At 49.6% G+C, this 20,867-nt stretch overlaps 1 protein-coding gene across 1 annotated transcript; it reads right to left on the bottom strand.

Annotated features, from left to right (window-relative positions):
* Positions 1-1,096: 1,096 nt before the first annotated feature.
* On the bottom strand, positions 1,097-13,324 carry Trappc3 (trafficking protein particle complex subunit 3). The gene is made up of 5 exons (XM_051172068.1): positions 13,164-13,324; positions 4,372-4,469; positions 4,065-4,164; positions 2,943-3,125; positions 1,097-1,825 (listed from the first exon to the last, which is right to left on the bottom strand). Exons 1-5 carry the CDS (start codon positions 13,203-13,205, stop codon positions 1,706-1,708), a joined length of 543 nt encoding a protein of 180 aa, XP_051028025.1. The 5' UTR covers positions 13,206-13,324; the 3' UTR covers positions 1,097-1,705.
* Between the last annotated feature and the right edge of the window lie 7,543 nt (positions 13,325-20,867).

Genomic DNA, 20,867 nt, shown 5'->3' with positions numbered 1-20,867 from the left:
CAAGTTCAAGAGTTCAAGGCCAGCCTAGACAACTTAGATCCTGTTGTAAAGAAGTGGGGTTCTAGCTGGGCATGGTGGCGCATGCCTTTATTCCCCAGCACTTGGGAAGCAGAAGCAGGTAGATCTCTGAGAGTTCAAGGACAGCCTGGTCTACAAAGCAGGCTACACAGTGAAACGCTGTTGGCTTGTTTTGGTTTCCTGGTTTTTGTTTGTCTGTTTGTTTGTTTTCAAAGATATTTATTTATTATCATGTATACAGTGCTCTGCCGGCATGTACATCTGCAGACCAGAGGAGGGCATCAGATCACATTATAGATGGTTGTGAGCCACTATGTGGTTGCTGGGAATTGAACTCAGGACCTCTGGAAGAGCAGGCAACATTCCTAACTACTGAGCCATCTCTCCAGGCCTGTTGGTTTTTTGAGACAGAGTTTCTCTGTGTTACTTTTGGCTGTCCTGCAGCCCAGGCTAGCCTCCAACTCAGAGATCTGCCTGCCTTTGCCTTGAGTGCTGGCACCAGACTAGAGGCATGTGCCACCACCAAAGGTGTGTGTGACAGAACTGGGAATGAGTTCAGTGCAGAGCATGTGGCTAGCATGTGTGAGACCTAGGCTTAATTGCCTGTACCCAAAGTAAAGCTGTCCTAAGCCACAAGGCTGGAGAGTGACCCTAAGTGCTGAGCAGGCTTCATAACGAACAGGGACTTTATCCTACTTCAAAGCCCGGTGTCTCAGCCAGGCGTGGCGGTGCACGCCTTTAATCCCAGCACTTGGGAGGCAAAGGCAGGCAGCTCACTGTGAGTTCGAGGCCAGCCTGGTCTACAAAGCTAGTCCAGGACAGCCAAGGCTACACAGAGAAACCCTGACTCAAAAAACAAACAAACAAAGCCCAGTGTCTCCTTCCACTTGACAGCTTTGTGACCTCAGGCAACCTGGCCTTCCTCAGCTTTCTCCATGAAAATACACTCACCAAACAGATGGATTGGAATGCAGCCGGGCTCTGCGCTGTGAGCAGGGCCCAGCCCCACGGCCCACACACCTCTTTTCTAGTCAAACTTCACATGCTGAGCAGAAGGAAAACATGACACGATTGGAACTTCACTCAAGAATGTGTCTTTATTGAAGAATTTGTAAGAAAAAAGGATGGACCCTCCATAAAAAGAGATGTTGCCTCCAAACAGCAGGGAGGAATGAGACCTGGGCAGCTTCCCAGAAGCCGGTGTTTCCGGCATGACTGGCTTCCGAGGCCTGGCAAGACTGCAGTGTGTCACTATAGCCAGTAATTCTTACCCACCCCTTCCCGGTGCTCTCCCTCCCCTCCACAACCCAAGACTTCCTACAGCCATTTGCCAATGGCTTCATGAAGGCCCAGGAATTGTCAGGCTTGTCCCTTAATGGGGTCAAAGTGGGTTTTGCTTTGGAAAATTCACAGGAATGTAAAATGGTTTGAGCTTTTAGTCCAACCAAGGGCAAGTACATCCTGCCCCTCTGAAGGGAAATGGAGCAAAGAATCCCCCTTCTGAAGTGCATACTTGTCGGGCAAACAAACCATCAGGCTGCTCTTTATTAGCATGAAGAACGGAAACAAGGTCAGAAGAATATATAACATCAGTTTAAAAGCCACTGAGTTCCAGGGGCAGCGGGCACGCCCCCCCCTTTCTCATTCCAGCAGGTGCTCCTCTTGGTTGCCCCAGGTCCTAGAGATCTTATTCTTCTCCAGCTGGGAGATTGTCTTCAATCCGCCTGATGAACCTCATCCTGATTTCTGTCACGCCATCTCCCTTCAGAGTGTCCTGGACAAACTTGGCCTCCACAGCCATCTGGACCTGAGGAACAGAATGGATGGATGGACGCCAAACCACTGACTGCGAGGAACCCCTCAGAGTGGGGGAGGGGGCAGTGCATGCATAAATGACTAAAATTCACTATATAAACTATATAAATGTATAAAATGTCCCTTTTTTTCTTTTTTTTGGGGGGGGGTTCGAGACAAGGTTTCTCTGTGTAGCCTTGGCTATCCTGGACTCATTTTGTAAACCAGGCTGGCCTCAAACTCAGAGATCCACCTGCCTCTGCCTCCTGAGTGTTGTTGAGATTACAGGCCTGTGCCACCATGCCTGGCTCCCAAACAATTTTTTTTAAAGGGACTGATTCCCACAGGGACAGGACTGCCATCCCTAATATTCTTTTTCTCTTGTTTTGTTTTTTTAGAGACAGGGTTTCTCCCCGTGTAGTCCTGGCTGTTCTGGAACTCACTTTGTAGTCTAGGCTGGCCTTGAACTCACAGCACCGCCACCGCCGCCGCCACCACCACCACTCCAGCCCCAATATTCTACCTCCAGAGACAGTGGCCTCAAGCTAGATGTGGTGCCGCTCATCTGTAATCCCAGAACTTGGAAGGCAGGGGCTGGAGACAAATGTGAGGACAGCCTGGTCTACATACTGAGTCCCAGGCTAATTAGGGCTAGAGTAAGGCTGTCTCAAGAAACAGAAAAGGAAGGAAGAAAGAAAGAAAGGGGCTGGAGAGACGGCTCAGCGGACAAGAGCACTGTGTGCTCTTCCAGGGGTCCTGAGTTTGATCCCCAGCACCCACATGGTGGTTCCCAACCAACTATACTGGAAGCTGATGTCCTCTTCTGGCTTACAAGTGGAGCACTCACACATAAAATACACAAAATCTTTAAAAGAAAGAAGAAAGAGCGGGCCTCAACCCACTGAGACTGTGGCCCAGGAAACCAGGGAGACAGGGCTGCCCTGCATGCTCACAGCAGCATGGTCTTGGGACCATGAATAGGAAGAAGTGTCTGACCTGGATCCTGTCGCAGCAGCCCCTGGGCAGCAAGGGGCTGGGTAAACAAAGCCCTCTTCTCTCCTCCATTCAGCCAAGCTCTTACCAAACAGCCACAAGCTCAGAGGCTGTGGAGGGTAACGCACTGCACTCACCATCTCCAAGGCTCCCCGCAGCACCCCACACAAGAGGTTGGAGTAAATGAGGGATGAGTGGTTATCAGGAAGTTCCACAAAGTCCACCAAGGGGTTATTTTCCAAGATGAGGGAGAATTCATCACCAGCTGGGCTCCAGTTTGTGATACTTGGAGTGATGCCCAAGTACATCTTAAACGCCACCTGTCAGGGGACACACAACAGCGCTATGGGGAGACTGACTGGGCCAGCCAAACTGTGACCGCCAAGTCTTTACAGATCTTGGAAAAGAGAAGTGCCGTGTAACACTCCGCCCCTCTCCTCAGCGCCACACAACCAAGCACTCACCCACTACCCGAATGAGAAGTTATATTTGCTTGACTTCTTCTTTCTGGAGACAGGGTTCAGCCAGCACTGGTTGGCTGGCCCGGGGCTGACTACATAGCCTATGCTGGACTTGAATTTGCAGCCATCATCCTTCCTTTGTCTTCTCTGTGCTGGGATTATAGACCTGAGTCACATCTGGCCCAAAAAACACATACTCTCAATTCCCTATAATACTCCACTACACTTTCTTTTTCTTTCTTTCTTTCTTTCTGTTCTTGTTTTTCAAGACAAGGTTTCTCTGTGTAGCCTTGGCTGTCCTGGACTCACTTTGTAGACCAGCCTGGCCTCGAACTTACAGCAATCCACCTGCCTCTGCCTCCCAAGTGTTGGGATTAAAGGCATGTGCCACCATGGCCAGCTCTGCTACACTTTCAAAGCAGAGAAAACCAGGCTTTAATCTCAGCAAGACAGACACACCTGCTGGCTTCCTCTGCTTGTGGGTAGGATTCTGCTATGTAGCCATGGCTGACCTAGAATTCACCATGTAGACCCGCCTGACTACAAACTTGCTGTGACTCCTCTATCTGCCTCTCAAGTGCTGGGATCACATGCGTCCGCCAGCACCCTCCGCTACAGCGGGGCCGGAGCGCACAGGAAGAGCCCCAGCCACTCTTGTCTGGGGGTTAGTCCCAAACCGCCAGGGCAGTTTCTTTGGTCCAAAAAGCTGCCTAATGGGTCTTCTGGGACATTAGGGAGACAGTGAGAGTGGGAGGCAACGGCAAGCTTCAGGGGGGTCAGGTGGCCCAGGTAAACGACCTTAGCAATGACATCAGCGGTTTCCCGAAAGTCATGACATCTTCCAACGTTTGAGCGTGCCAAAAAATCTTCAATCAGTCGGACTCCAATGTTATAGCCCCTGGGAAGGGAATCAGAGAACAGATCATTAAGGGCCGAAATGTCTTATATCTAAACATAAGGCTGTTCCCAGCATGAGGAGGAGACGGGGTAATGTTCACACACGTTGTGAGTGAGCTCATTGGAAACTGTGCCCTGAATGTTAGCGTCAGAGGGCAGCACAGGCAGTGTGCCGGGAGCTTGTTGCTGCCCCATGAGAGGCACTTACATTCTGTCCAGCTGCTTGTTCACGTCGTCATCGTTTTCATAGTCCTTGCACAGCTGGGTGACAAGGGCTCCATAGGTCAAGGTGAACAGCTCAGAACTCTGAAAGGGATTCAGAGGTCATCAGTATGAAAGGTTCAGGTCTGGGTCAGCCTGGCTACAAGCACTGGAATTCAAGGGAAGGCCACCTGGATGCCTATGTGCAGGGACATCACTCCATGTAGTGGCCAACAGGATAGGACTGCAACCACGTCTACTACCAACTGGCCATAAGGTGCCCATGGAGGACAGAAGTGGGCAAGTACGAACTCCTAGAACTGGACTTAGGGCTGCTTGTGCAGCCCTGTGTGGAGGGGTGCTGAGAACTGAACCTCCAGGCCCTGACGAGAACACCAAGCACTCTTAACCATGGAGCCGTCTCTCCAGCCCCTTGATTAGTGGTTGGTGTGGGAGGGCCTGGCCTACTGTCAGTGGAGCCACCAGCCAGGTGGTCCTGGGCTGTATAAAATGAACAAGCCAGCCAGGGCATGGTGACGCACGCCTTTAATCCCAGCAGTTGAGAGGCAGAGGCAGGTAGATCTCTGTGAGTTCAAGGCCAGCCTGGTCTACAAAGTCAGTTCAAGACAGCTAGGACTACAAGAGAAACCCTGTCTCAAAGAAAAGAGAGAGGAGGGGGCATAGGGCAGGATGGCGCAGTGGTTAAGATCAGAGGTCTTGAGTTCAATTCCCAGCAACTACATGGTGGCTCACAACCATCTCTAATGAAGTCTGGTGCCCTCTTCTGAAGTGCCAGGTACATGCAGGTAAAACACTGTATATATAATAAATAAATAAATCTTTAAAAAAAATAAAATAAAATAAAAATAGAAAAACAGGGCCAGCAAGATGGCCCAGAGGGTAAAAGCCCTTGCCAACAAGCCTGATGAACTGAGTTTGATCCCTTGGCTCCACATGTTGGAAAGAAAGAACGAACCCTGCAAACTGTCCTCTGACTCCATCAACAGGCACCACAGCACATGACTGTGCATACATAAATACATACAGGTAAAAAACACTTAGAAAAACCAAGCCACATATGATTTCTTTTTTTTTTTTTTTTTTTTTTTTTTTTTTTTCGAGACAGGGTTTCTCTGTGTAGCTTTGGCCATCATGGACTCGCTTTGTAGACCAGGCTGGCCTCGAACTCACAGCGATCCGCCTGCCTCTGCCTCCCGAGTGCTGGGATTAAAGGCATGCACCACCACGCCCGGCTTGCCACATATGATTTCAAAGTGGCTAGTGAGTTCTACCTGGCTTGGCTTTCAGTTCATTATGGGCTGGTAGATGTAGCTCAGTGGGATAGTACTTGCCCAGATTAACACATGTGTGCGTACGCGTGCGCACCTCCCCCCCCCAGGAAACAGACGTGTGTGTGTGTGTGTGTGTGTGTGTGTGTGTGTGTGTGCGCGCGCGTGTGTGTGTAACTGCAAATAATAAGACTCCAGAATAAAAACACCAAGACTGCCAGGCACTATTGGAGTTAAGGTGAGAAATGTGTTTGTGCCCAGGGTGCTGGGCATGCCAGAAGCATGCTCTGCCCTGAGAAACACGCTAAGAGCACATTTAGTCCAGTGGACTCCCTCAGAAAAGGGCTCAACAACAACAACAAAACCAATGGATCCATCAAGATTGCCACCAAGTCACTCCTTTCTGAAGAGAGGTTTGTCACACTTAGAGGAAGTCACTTTATAACTTCCAGACTTCTGAGAAAAAAGTCCAAAGCATTGATGCCTAGCACCTTACAACCCTGTGTTTCTCCCACATCACACGCCTTGTGGTGGGGTCACTGCAAGAACAGTGCTTTTGCAGGGCAGTGGTGGCGCACGCCTTTAATCCCAGCACTCGGGAGGCAGAGGCAGGCGGATCGCTGTGAGTTCGAGGCCAGCCTGGTCTACAAAGTGAGTCCAGGGCAGCCAAGGCTACACAGGGAAACCTGTCTCGGGGGAAAAAAAAAAAAAGAACTCATTATGCAGCCCTGGCTGGCCTGAATTTGCTATGTAGACCAGGCTGGCCTTGAATTCAGAGATCCTCTTGCCTCTGCCTCCCAAGTGCTAGGATTAAAGGATTCTGCCATCACATCTGACCAGAACAGGCTACTTTCATTATCTCATTTTGTATCCCACAAAAACTCAGTAAAGCAGAAAGGGCAGCAGTCAGCCCAGAAGAGACACTGAGACCAGAATGCAGAATGACCAGCTCATGGTTAAACAGCTGAGTACTGAAAACGACGTCTGGGGGCACAAAACCCAAACGTTTCCCAGGCGATGCTCAACGTGCCCACTCGACCACACATCTGCAATATTAATAAGCCCCCTCAATTAAAACAAACCTTGGCTGCACCAGAGTCAGAGAAAATCAATGTTGGGAGCAGGAAGCTCTCTGAACTCAACTGAAACAGTCGGACCAGGGCATCTCCAAGAGACCGTTTGCCAAATATGGCAACTGAAAGGAAGCTATTAAGGAGGGAATTTTTTAGTAAAGTCAAGGGCTTGGCACTAGACTGGCCTGAGCATGAATGGATGGAGACAATCCAGCAGTTACCAGTCCGGAGGGTTGGCACGAGCGCATTAAATCAGGAGAGCTTTCCATCTATTATTAATGAGCCCTTGGATGAGGCTCCAAGGGCTCCACCCACCGTGACTGCCGATGTGCAAATCTCAGTGTCGTCAAGCTCCTTACACACGCGGCAGCGGTCCCACCTCACAGGGTCCTGGGTGGTTGTGCTCTCCGCCACACAACAGACCTGCCTGGAGTCTGGGAATGGGTCCTGACGCAGGGTCGTCACACCTTCTATTACCATGCAAGTCTGCCTCCAGCTTCAGCTGTGAACCTAGTCTATTTGGGACAATGAGCAGACTGAACATATAACCTAGAGGCCTTCATGCTTTTGAATACAAGTGTTGCAGGGCTAGAGAGATGGGTCGGCGGTTAGGAGCACTGGCCGCTGTTCCAGAAGCCCTTGGTTCAGTTCCCACACGGAGGCTTGGCGGCTCACAACTGTCTATAACTCCAGTCCCAGGGGATCCGATGCCCCCTCCCCCCCCTTTTTTTTTGCCTCTTCAGGCACCAGACACACACATGGTATGCAGACATACATGCTGGCAAAACACTCACACACATGAAATAAATAAAACTGAGGTGGGGGCTATGGTAAAGTTAAAACAAAACACAAATCAGGGAAGGCTCACTATGGTGACACTGTGTAAAGACCTGAATGCACATAAGGACTAACAACTCTACTGAGAAGGCTAGGTGACAGCTTTATATACATTTTCCATCCACCTCAGACCAATCCCATAATGTCAGCATATTTGTCACTACGACTTTACTGGAGTTTTTAAAAAGTTTTTTCAGCACTGGACATGGTGGCGCATGCCTTTAATCCCACCATTCGGGAGGCAGAGGTCGGCAGATCTCTGTGAGTTCAAGGCCAGCCTGGTATACAAAGTGAGTCCAGGACAGGACAGAGAAATATTTTTGTCAGGGCTGGTGAGATGGCTCAGTAATTAAGAGCACTTGTCTGCTTTTCCAAAGGACCTGGGTTCAATTCCCAGCACCCACATGGCAGCTCACAACTGTCTATAACTCCAGTTCCAGGGATTCTGACACCTTCATACCAATGCACATAGAATAGAATTAAATAAATAATTTTTAAAAAATTTTTGGTGGGTGTGGTGGTGCAGAGGCACATGGATCTCTGTGAGTTCAAGGCCAGCATGGTCTACGGAGTGAGTACAGGACAGCCAAGGCTACACAGAGAAACCCTGTCTCCAAAAACAAAAACAAAACTTTTTTTTTTTTTTTCAAAATATGCTGAAGCCGGTGCTCACAATAATGAAGAAACTGGAGATAGGGCTCAGTGGTGGGCACTGGCCCAGCATGGCCTGGGCCCCGAGTTCAATCCCAGCACCGGGGGTAGGAGATGTCAGCAAATAAGCAATAAATCACGATCCAGTCCCAGCTAGTACAACGTCCCTGTTGCTGGGAACATTTGTGTCTATGTCACACAGCTTACTCAGGTTAGAATCTAGAACTTCATCTCTGCACAGCTGGGGCTCGGGTGAAGTCTGCTAGACAGATGTTGACATCAAATTACCTAGGAACATTAACCATGAAGGTCTTGGAAGGTTTATTTGAAATATAGTAATTATGTTCTCAAGGTTAGGTACTTGGAAGAGGGCCACTAGAGGGGTATCATCCCCAAAGAGTGCAAAGAGGAGCATGTCAAAACCAAGTGTAGTTGAAGATGCTTTGAGGCAGGTGGATCTCTGTGAGTTCGAAGCCAGGCTGGTCTACAAAGTGAGTCCAGGACAACCAAGGCTACGCAGAGAAATCCTGTCTTGAAACGCCCCCCCCAAAGAAAGTAGGCTAAGCAAGCCACAGAGAACAAGCCAGTAAGCAGCACCCCTCCATGGCCTCTGCATCAGCTCCTGCCTCCAGGTTCCTACCCTGCGTTTTGATGATGAACTGTTGCATGGAACTCTGAGTGAAATGAACCCTTCCCCCCCCCCCCACAAGTTACTTTTGGTCATCACAGCAACAGTAACCCTAACTAACATCCCCCCTCCACGTGCACCTGCCAATAAATGAAAAAAAAAAAAGGGGGGCCAGGCATGATAGCTCGCGCCTTTAATCCCAGCACTCGGGAGGCAGAGGCAGGTGGATGGCTGTTAGTTTGAGGCCAGCCTGGTCTACAAAGTGAGTCCAGGACAGTCAGTACTGTTACACAGAGAAACCCTATCTCGAAAAACCTAAACAACCAAAAAAAAAAAAAAAAAAAAGGGGGGGTGTAATAGCTAGGTCTGGTGGCACATGTCTATAACCTCAGCACTGGAGAAACAGGAGTTGGAAGCAAGCCTGGAAACAAAGGAAAAGCTTGTCTCATACGCAGAAGTGGCCACAGGGCTCACGTGTTCATGCATCAAGCCCTGAGTAGGTATCTGCAAGAACTGAGTAAGAAAATTCAGCCAGGCCTGGTGGCACACACCCTTAATCCCAGCACTTGGGAGGCGGCAGAGGCAGGTGGATTACTGTGAGTTCGAGGCCAGCCTGGTCTACAAAGAGTTAGTACAGGACAGCCAGGGATACACAGAGAAACCTGTCTCAAGGAAAGGAAGAAAGAAAGAAAGAAAGAAAGAAAGAAAGAAAGAAAGAAAGAAAGAAAGAAAGAAAGAAAGAAAGAAAGCATTCCCTAATTTCATTCACTCAGCTGACAGACTACCCAGTGGCAGACACAGTCTAGATGCTAGGACTAAAGCACTGAAGGGAAAAAACTCTTGCCCCCCCCTCTTCAGTTCCCATTCCCACGGGAGGGGGGAGGTGTGGGACACACCTTTAGACCAAGCCAGCCTGGTCTACACAGGCAGGGTTACACAGAGAAACCTGTCTCAAAAAACAAAAAACAAAAAAGTAAACACAGGGGCTGAAGAGATGGTTCAGAGGTTAAGAGCACTGGCTGCTCTTCCAAAGGTCCTGAGTTCAAATCTAGGCAACCACATGGTGGCTCACAACCATCTATAATGAGATCTGGTGTCCTTTTCTTGTGTGCAAGGGTTCATGTAGGCAGAACACTGTATACATAATAAATAAATCTTTTTAAAAAAAAAAAGTAAACACAGGATTTATAATGAAATAATTAAAATGAAAAAAGACAGTGCCAGGAGGAAACGAGTCCAGAGGGATAGTATAGAGAACAGTCAGGGGTCCAGGGAAGGCCTCTCTCAGGTGTAGGATCTGAGCATGCGTGAAACTGGGTGTGTACTATGTGAGCATCTGGGAGAAGGTTGTTCCGGTCGGAGGCCGCAGCAGCTGTAGAAGCCTTGAGGGCGCCTGCAGACGCATACTAATGTGACGCTAAAGATTCCAACCCTGGAGCTGGGCAGAGGGCTCAGAAGTTAAGAATTCTATCTGCTCTTCCAGAGGACCCAGGGTCAGGTCTTAGCACCCCATCAGGCAAATCACTGTCACCCTAGTTCCAGGGGACAAAATAACACTCTTGGCCCCAAGGGCACTTGCACTCATATAGTGTACATAAACTCACGCGGGCACACACACAGAGACATAGATAAAATAGGAATAATAACCAAAGTTAAAGACAAAAACAAACTTAAGAAATAATACTCTGCCGGGCGTGGTGGCGCACGCCTTTAATTGCAGCACTCGGGAGGCAGGGGCAGGCTGATCACTGAGTTCGAGGCCAGCCTGGTCTACAAAGCGAGTCCAGGACAGCCAAGGCTATGCAGAGAAACCCTGTCTTGAAAAACCAAAAATAAATAAATGAATACATTAATAATAATAATAATGATGATGATGATAATAATAATACTTATTCTTCAATACTGTCGGGTGTGGTGGTGCTTGCCTTTAATCCCAGCACTTGGGATGCAGAGGCAGGGGGATCTCTGTGGCTTCTAGGCTAGCTTGGTTTATATAACCAGTGTAACAAACAAATGGAAACAAACTACATCAATACTGATTCTAGGAGAAAACAAACACATACTGATAACAAGATACAAAGACTAAGGACTAAGTATCTCTGCACCTATCACCAAATTCCCCTTAAATTTCACACTATCTCCTCTAATCTTAGGTATCACTGTCCCCACTTCATAGCTAAAGAAACTAATTAAAAATGCCAAGGAACATGTATGTATCTTCTTCAACATGACATTGTTTTCTAGCACAACACTCTCTTCAACTATTGTTTTTTTTTTTTTTTTTTTTTTAGAAATCCCCCTCCTGTGTGTGTGTGTGTGTGCGTGTGTGTGTGTGTGTGTGTGTGTGTGTGTCTGTGTGCGTGGGTGTGCGCACACTGTGAATGTATGCACTGCTTACATCCTCAGTCTTCTGAAAGTAACTCTTAGCCATCCGCAGAGTAAGAGGCCCACAAATCCCTGGAAAATGCAAATGAATGTGTCTATGATGGAGGTCTTTTGCATTTTGTGTTTGCCATACCAGGGTCAAACCCAGCTATGCTGAGTATGTGCTTGTGTATTTAATATTTTTTTAAGATTTACTTATTATCATGTATGCAGTGCTCTGCCTGTGTGTACATCTGAGGGCATCAGATCACACTATAGATGGTTGTGAGGCACCATGTGGTTGCTGGGAATTGAACTCAGGATCTTTGGAAGAGCAGTCAGTGCTCTTAACTCCTGAGCCATCTCTCCAGCCCCTGTATTTAATATTTGTATAGAAATGATCCACTGCTATCATCAGAAAATGGTCTGAGAGAAAAAGGGTTAAGAACTAGCCTGGGATAACAGGGCTTCCGTCTGTGGTGTGAGGGAAGCCTAGTCACCTTGTCTAGAGCGGGGAGCGCACAGGTTCCCTGATCTACCAAACACGCACCCTTAGACTGTCCAGTTGGTTCTTGGGGAAGTCTGAACTCAGGGTATCCCGCATATGCACTCTGCCACTGAGCTACATCTCTAACTTGATGCACCCCACCCACACCCCTGGGGTCTGCATGTGTTAAAAAAGGTTCAAGTGGGGGCTGGAGAGATGGCTCAGCAGTTAAGAGCACTGATCCCTCTTCCAGAGGTCCTAAATTCAATTCCCAGCAACCACATGGTGGTTCACGACCATCTGTAATGTGACCTGATGCCCTCTTCTGGCCTGCAGGTGTACAAGCAAACAGAACATTATATACTTAATAAATAAATAAATCCTTTAAAAAAAAAAAGTTTCAAGCCGGGCGGTAGTGGCATATACCGTTAATCCCAGCACTCAGGAGGCAGAGGCAGGTGGATCGTTGTGAGTTCAAGTCCAGCCTAGTCTACTAAGCGAGTCCAGGACAGCCAAGGCTACACAGAGAAACCCTGTCTCAGGGGGAAAAAAAAGTTTCAAATAGTCCAGGCTGCTCTCTATCTTATTATGGGCTAAGGACGACCTTGATTTCCTGATCTTATTCCTCTACCATCCCAGGGCTGGGATTACAGGCATGTGTGTGACCAAGCTCCGTTTATGTGGTGCTGGGAATTAAACCCAGGGCCCTGTGCAGGCTAACAGACACTCTATCAACTTGAGCGACATTTCCACCCTCACATGCTCAGTTCTAAGTTCCAAAACAAAGGTATGGCACCGGCAGTTCTGCAAAAGAATATGCCAAAGAAACGAAACGCCTCTTCGCTTGGAGAAAAACAGACCCAGCCCAGCCTTTTGGGATTATATACTGTCCTACTACTCCCAGGTCAGTCAGGAAAGGAATCAGAGTTATCTCTCTGAACCATTAGAGGGGCCACTGAGTACTTAGGGGGGCTCACGCTTTAATGTGTTAGACGGCAAGTTCCCTTCTGAGAAGACACTGTCTAAGCTAGTCTCATGCCATACTGTATACTCAATATTCTCACTTTGGAGGTGGAGAGAGACATGGGATCAAATCCCAACCCTTCCTAGGTGTAAATCTGGATGCCACATAACCTTCCTTGAGCTGTAACTATAGCCGTAACATTATCCACCTAGTAGGGTTACCTTGTGGTAATGACATAACGTAAGCAATAACCAAGCACCAAACACACAGTAAGAGATCAGGAAGTGGTTGTTACTCCTATAGATCACCTGAGAGAACCGGGCGTAGCGGGAGGGGGAGGCAACTCAAGGGTTCTCCAATCCGCCCCAGCGCAGGACGCCAAGGGACTGACCCATCCCACAGCTCACAGCAGGACTCTTTGACAATCCCTTGGAGCGCCAGCACCAGGCCCCTTCCCAGGAAGCTTCAATTCCTCCCGGCCCTCCGGGTCATGCGCTCAGAGTTACCATTTTCTTGCTCTCGGTGCCACGGTTCGCCTGCCTCGACATGATGCCCAACGCGCAGCGCCGCCTCGCCACACCTCGTCGCAGCCCAAATCCTAGCTAGACCCCAGGGGACGCCGATTCAACCCAGCCGCGGCCCCTCGGCGTCTAGGACAGACCGGCCCCGCTTCACTGCGCCTGCGCCGTCTGGCGCGGAGCATCACGGGACTTGTGGTTCGGCCCACCAAAGTCAGTCTACAACACCGGACTGTTCCACCGGAAGTCCCGCCCATAGTTCAACAAGAGCTGCAGCTCCCCCGAGTGCCGAGAGGGCCGGGCTGGCTGCGCCATTCTGGCCGCTAGGTGGCATCCGCACCTTATGGTAGTCCTATATTGTTCAGAGCGTCCTTATTTTCCTCCCCCACGACTGGCTCTGAGATGCTCTGCAAATTCCTCTCCCAGATTGGTCTTGGAAAGTCCCTGTTTTAAACTGTCTTCTGTTGCTATAGTTCAGCTCCAGAAGCTTCCAGGACGTCCTGGAAAACTAGCAATGGCGTACACAGAGATCTAAGTTCATTATAAAAAGTTTTGAATGTAGGGCTGGAGAGGTGGCTCAGAGGTTAAGAGCACCATCTGCTCTTCCAGAGGTCCTGAGTTCAATTCCCAGCAACCACATGGTGGCTCATAACCATCTATAATAAGATCTGGTGTCCTCTTCTGGTATGCAGTTGTACATGCAGGCAGGACATTGTATAAATAATAAATAAATAAGTATTTTTTTTAAAAAATGTTTAGCTGGGCAGTGGTGCAGGCAGATCTCTGTGAGTTCAAGGCCAGCCTGGTCTACAAAGAGAGTCCAGGTTAGTCAGGGCTACACAGAGAAACCCTGTCTGGAAAAACCAAATAAATAAATAAAATAAATAATGTTTGAATGTACCCTGTGTCAGGCTAGCTAATGGCTTTCTCTTCCAACTGCCATCTGTTCCCAAACCCAAACATGGGCAGCCCTGGCATCCTACCACCTGTGTCCTAATGACCTAGTCTTCTAAATAAATTCCAAGTCACTTGTCACTTTCTCACACTCTCTTCTCTAGAACGGCTACACTGCCTAGTTCCCAGAAAACAAAGCTGCCAGCTGTGGTAGCAGTCAGCGCTGAGTTCTAATCCCAGGCTTGCCATCTGAGGCAGGGTGCTGGCGTTCTCTCAGTGACTGCAAAGCTTTAATGAGACAGGAACACAGATACTGGGCACAGAAAAGGCACAGCAGCATAGAATGTGATTCCCTTCAAGAAAAGTCCAGCAAATCAAAACACAGCCCAATGAATGCTGAGGAATGTCCCAGCTGACCGAACCCTCCTCACCCACAACCATGGCAAAGTCCTATAGTCACTGACCACAGCCCTTTGGGCTTGGCCTCAACCGTCTCTCCTTAGCGGTCAGCCCTGGGGGAGCTGTGCTGGGGAGGACATCTCACTTTGGCCTGCTTGCCTCACTCTGCAGCAGCTGTGATTCCCCACCACGGAGCCTTCACCATGACAACTGGTCTGTCCAGATACTGAGCCAGCAAGGCTGGGGGAAGGCTGGAGGGCTAAGGGCTCTTTCTCTCAGTCTCTCCCTGAGGGTGTAGGATCAGTCATTATCATACCCTTCTCCCTGTGGCACAGACATTCTGGGGCCTCCCTAGAGGCAGAGGTCTCTCATTCTCTACTCTGTGTCATGACCTGGGGGGTGGGGGTCGGGGGCGCTACATGAGGGTCTGTGAAGGGGGACAGAGGCAAACAGAGGTCTTGGGAGACCAATGCAGCTAGCTAATCAAGAGCCTCCTACATTCCCCCAAAAGGGGACAGCTGAGGTGAAAACTGCAGTTGGCCAGCCTGTCTGTCGGTCTGGGCTCCTCCCTGCCGGCTGCCTTGGCTGCCCACAGAAACCTGAGTCACAGTCACGGCCAGCCGCCTGACCCCACCCAGCCTGCTGTCAGGCAGGGCGGTTCTGGACAGACTGGAGGTGGAGCCTTTCCTTGCCCGGCTCACTGCCTCTGATTCTTCCCCTCTGCCTGTGATTCCTGCTCTTGGCCCGGCTTTCCCTTTGGGACTCTTGGGACTCATCTTCTCAGAGTCATCAGTTTTGAATTAAGGGTGGGGGTGGGGCCCATGTACTGAACTATAAGATCTCCTCATGCTTGCTCAGATTGAAACCTAAAAACTCCTCAGGGCTCAGGAGTAGAGTGCATGCTTTGTACCGGCAAGGCCCCCGGATTTCATCTCCAGCACAAACAAAACAAAACTCCCTACACAGCCGGTCCCAAGTTCTCAGGACGGTTTCCATCAGCTGTGACCTCCAATCCCTCCCGACCACCTCCAGGGAGTAGGACAGTTAGAAAACCAGTCACCCCTCCACACCCTCATCTCCAGTTCCCTAGGAAAGAAGGCAGTGGGAACATAAGAAATTCAAAGTCATTCTCAGCCACTCAGTGTGTTCAAGATCAGCATGAGCTAAAGAGACCTGCCTCAAAAATAACTAAATAAATAAAATTAAAATGGTGGGAGCTTAGAACAAAGACTTCCTCCAAGGCACTATAGGCTTGACCTCCGTAGTACTGAATTTTAGTTCCTTCTGCCTCCAAACATGGGCCCTTCCTCCTCCTCCTTAGGGGTTGGATCAAGAAAGGCAGCTGGCCGGCACTACCCTGAAGGACATTTCCTAGTCTTGGTCTCAAACAGTGGGCCCCGGAGGCTAAGGCTCCTTAGGACAGGCTGTCTAAGCCACAAACACACACACACACACACACACACACACACACACACACACACACACACACACACACACACACACACACACACACACACACACACACACACACACACACACGCAGCCCCTCCTCCTATTTGTGCTCTGCCGTGGGGGTGGGGCCGAGGCGTGAATGAGAATCTGGTGGCTGTACTTTCCGCTGCCCCCCAAAAGGCTCCTCCCACTTCCTACTTTGTGGGGGTGGAGGCGAGCATCCCAGGCCTCTGTCCTGAGATTTGTATCTCTGAGTCAAATCTCCCAGCCTTTTTCTTCAGTGATTGGTGGGCTCATCCTCCGCCCTGCCCTGTCAGACCTAGGAGACTGGGAGCGCTTTGGCTCCAGCCTTCCTCCTAGGACAATCCGCAGGAGGACGTCTTCAATCGGGACGCCTCTGCCCCAAGCCCAGCCTGGCCGGGTGGAGATACTAAGGAGTCACTAGCTCTTGCCTATTTCCGTGTAGGGGGAGGAGACTGCCCTGGGCAGCTGAGATGACAACCTCTCGCTGAATGGGCAGGATATCCTCTCTTAGGGCTTTGGCCCCAGATGTCACACAAAGCCACGACTGCACCTTCTCTGAGAAGGCATGTGGAACCCCCAGACACCCGTCACCGAGCCCCCAACATAAAGATACAAGTCTTAAATAAATATCTTTGTTTTGTTTTTGTCTTTGTTTTTGTTGTTTCGAGACAAGGTTTCTCTGTGTTATAGCCCTGGCTGTCCTAGACTTGCTTTGTAGACCAGGCTGGCCTGGAACTCACAGGGATCTGCCAATTTCTGCCTCTGCCTCCCGAGTGCTAATAAATATCTTTGTTAATCCTCAGGTGTTGGGCTTGGGGTCCTGGTCAGTTGTAGGGAGAAAAGGGAAGTGTCTACTCCACCTGCCTACCCCAACCACACTTTAGGGCAGGAACACTACAAGGCATCTTCCCAGGCTCCCTATGGGCCTATCAGCTGGGCCAGAACCCTCTAGCCCCTCCCACTGCCTGATTCCTGGATACCTTCCTAGTCTGCAGTACTAAAGATTGTAGAAGTAAGGGCTACTGAAAACATTCCGTGTCTGCTAATTTGTTTGTTTGTTTGTTTTCATGACAGACCCTGTGCTGCAGGATTTTAAAAAATAACTTACTTATTGTTATTTTGTGGGCACTGTTACTTTATGTACATTGGTGTTTTGACTGCATGAGGGTGTCAGATCCCCAGGAACAGAAGTTACAGACCACAGCCAGTTGTGAGCTGCCATGTGGGTGCTGGGAATTGAACCCTGGTCCACTAGGAGAGCAGCCAGTGCTCTTAACAGCTGAGCCATCTCTCCAGCCCCCATACTGTAGGATTTCTAAAAATCATTTATTTTTTTTTTATTTTTATGTGCATTGGTGTTTTGCCTGCAAGTATGTCTGTGTGAGGGTGTCAGATCTTGGAGTTACAGACAGTTGTGAGCTGCCATGTGGGTGCTGGGAACTGAACCCCAGTCCTCTCTAAGAGCAATCAGTGCTCTTAACCGCTGAGCCCATCTCTCCGGCCCCCATACTGTAGGATACTTAAGCCATATTCTTAGCTTCCATTTACTGGATGCCGATAGCGCCCTCAGTTTGTAACAACCGAAATGTCATTAAACATGGACAAATATCCTCTAGAGTGTGTGTGTGAAAGCAAAGATGGCTTCGGTAGAGAACCACTGATACACACACCTGAGCCGCTCAGTTCAGAGAACCCCCCAAAGTCAGTCCTAGATGGCTGGATACAAGTGCAGAACTCCAGTGTTCATCGCTTCCTCAGCTTAGAATCTCTTGATTGCCAACAGCTCCCCAGGAACTACGCCTGCAAGTCAGTGGCATTTAAGTCCTCCCCTCCAGTTAAGGCCATTGCCCCTTCTTTAGTTTCCACACTGTGGGGATCTTACCACTCCCATCTTTAGTCATGTAATTACCTTGGGACCCCAGACTGGGGGGTACAAGAACCACTCCAGAGGCCTGGGCCCTGGTTGGGGTCTGCTCCCAAATTAGTCAGTACGGACTCTAGCAGGGTTCAGGGCGGCCTGTCTAGCTCTGGAAGACGCAGGCCTCTAGACCTCTAACCTCACAAAGGACAGTCATGGACTCCATTCATCCATAGGTTACCTCATCCTGCAGATGAAATAACTAACAGCAAATATGGAAGGTCATCGTAATCCTTTTACACTTGAATTCCCTTCATCATCAAAACCACCATTATCACCATCCTATACACCAGGCTCTCTGTGAAATACTTCATTTGCATTATCTTGGGTAGTCTTTACAATGACTCCAAAACACTTCATGGCACTTTGTTTACTTATTTAGTTATGCATTTACTGCAAAGCGGGTCTCATGCGTCCCAGCTGCCTACAAAGTTTGAAGCCAGCTTGGTCTACAGAGTGAATTCCAGAACAGCCTAGGCTATACAGAGAAACGCTGTCTTGGAGAACAAAACAGCGAGGCATGGTGGTGTTTGTCTTTTATCCCAGTACTTGTACTCGGGAGGCAGAGGCAGGTGGATCTCTGTGAGTTCGAGGCCAGCCTGGTCTACAAAGTGAGTCTAGGACAGCCAGGGCTCTGTTAAAAGAGAAACCCTATCTCAAAAGAAAAAGAAAGAAAGAAAACCAAAGCAAACAAGCAAAAAATTGGTGGCATGTGCCTTGAATCCTAGCACTAGGGAGGAAGAGGAAGGCGGATCTCTGTGAGTTCAAGGCCAGCCTGGTCTACAAAGTGAGTTTCGGGCTAGCCAGGGCCACATAATGAGTAAAACAGATATGTGTGTCTGACGCACTTACATATAGAAACATATATTAATATATGTAATATATTATTTGTTATACACACACATATATATTTTTGTTGTTGTTCTTGTTGTTGAGACAGGGTTTCTCTGTGTATCCCTGGCTATCCTGGAACTCACTCTGTAGACCAGGCTAGCCTCAAACTCAAGAGATCTGCTTGCATCTGCTCCTGAGATGTATTATTTTCTTACTTCTACATATAAGGGTGGAGATCAGAGAACAACTTGCAGAAATTGATTCTCTTCTACCATGTGGGTCCCAGGAATCCAACTCAGATCATCAGGTTTGCTGAAAGCACCTCTACCTATCAACCACCTCCCTGGAGCGTATCTTCAACATCTGGTCCTCCTGCCTCCACCTCTCTAAATGTTGAGATGATAGGCTTGTGCCATCACACCTGGCTTATGTGGGGCTGGGAACCAAACCTAGGGCTTAGTGCATGCTAGGCAGGCACTATCAAATGAGCTACAGCCTCAGCCCCACTGCTATTATTACTACTATTATTTTCTTGGCTTTAGGGTTTCAGGAAAAGTTGTCATTTGTTTAACATTAGCTCTAGCCGGGTGGTGGTGGCACAAACCTTTAATCCCAGCACTCAGGAGGCAGAGGCAGGCAGATCACTGTGAGTTCGAGGCCAGCCTGGTCTACAAAGTGAGTCCAGGACAACCAAGGCTACATAGAGAAACCCTGTCTCAAAAAAAACCAGAAAAAAAAAAAAAAAAAAAAAAAAGATTAGCTCTAGATACTGAGCCTTTAAGCATCATTCTTTTCTTTTGGGGGGGGCGGTTGAGACAGGGGTTCTCTGTGTAACAGAGCCCTGGCTGTCCTGGACTCTCTTTGTAGACCAGGCTGGCCTTGAACTCACAGAGATCCACCTGCCTCTGCCTCCCGAGTGCTGGGATTAAAGGCGTGCGCCACCACACCCTGATCGGCATCACCTTTTTCTAATATCACTCTCAGTCTCCTGTCCTGTCCAGTCTTCCCACGGGGTTCAAGGCTCCAGCTACTTACTACACAGTTCTAGAGAGACTGCTCCTCGGTTGCTTAAAACCTCTGCCATCTTAGTCCCCACCCTCTCCCTTTGAATGACTTGCTCCGTGGAGCTGCTCTAAGGAAGGCCAAAAGATTCCGAAGGGGAACGAGGGGCAGGGAGACAGTGTCTCCCTGGCCCTAATCTGAGGATAACTAGAAACCTAGAGGCTGACCTCCAGGTCAGGACAAAGAGCAGGCCTGGGGTAGGCAGAGCCCAGCTGCCCCTCCCTCCTCCCTCCCCCACCCCCTCCAGCCTGGTCCTCCCTACAGCAGCACCTCCACTATTGATCCACCTTCCCAGCAAGCTCCCTGCACTCTGTCCCCGTCCAGGCCTGACTTGGCTTGAGGCCCTCACCCCAGCTGGCATGAACCAGAGGATGGGAGAGCCCACTCCAGACCGCTGAGCCGGGATATTTTGGGAGAGGAAGGTGAAGAAAGAAAGGCTTGCTACTCTTTATCGCAACATGTCCGGAGGAAAGAAAATCCTTCTTGGGAAGATGTGGGGGTGGGGTGGGCTGGGGTGGGGTGGGGGGGTCATTTGATGAAGGTAGGAAAGGTTTAAGGCTAGGACCACCCAGTTTGGACCTGGGAGGGCCCCAGCAGATTAGAGACCTGAATCAAGCAGCCTTGCAGGGTTGTAATTACCCGAGAGAAACAGTGAAGACACCAACCCTAGGGTGCGAGAGGAAAGGCAGGAGCCTTCGTAGCCGTCACCAGAAAAGAGAAATGATAGCCCTTTTAGGGGTCTCCATGAGACCGTTCTTCGGACATTGCGACGTACCCCAGGAATATTTCGTCTGAGGCAGGCTTGGAAAAGAATCTAGACTCGACGCCGGAACCTCCAGCATCCAGAGAGAGACTAGGGGATCCCAACTCCGCTGCCCACTCCCCCAGTCCTAGCTGCGGGTGAGTCACCCGAGAGCTCCCTACTTAGGCTTCAGGCGCGCGGCGCGTACCAACACGCGGCCACAGGGGGAGGCAACGTGGCCGGCATCGGGCCCCCAGCTCGGGGTCCGCTCTGCCGCGGCCACAGCAGGAGCGTCGTGAGGAACCACGAGCTGCATCGCTGGGCGGAGTCGGGGGCCCTCGGGTTGTGCCCACGCTGGCGCCGTACT

Source organism: Acomys russatus, chromosome 29 (genome assembly GCF_903995435.1).
Source record: "Acomys russatus chromosome 29, mAcoRus1.1, whole genome shotgun sequence".
NCBI classification, from domain to species: Eukaryota; Metazoa; Chordata; class Mammalia; order Rodentia; family Muridae; genus Acomys; species Acomys russatus.
This window is presented reverse-complemented; position numbering and strand designations above follow the sequence as displayed.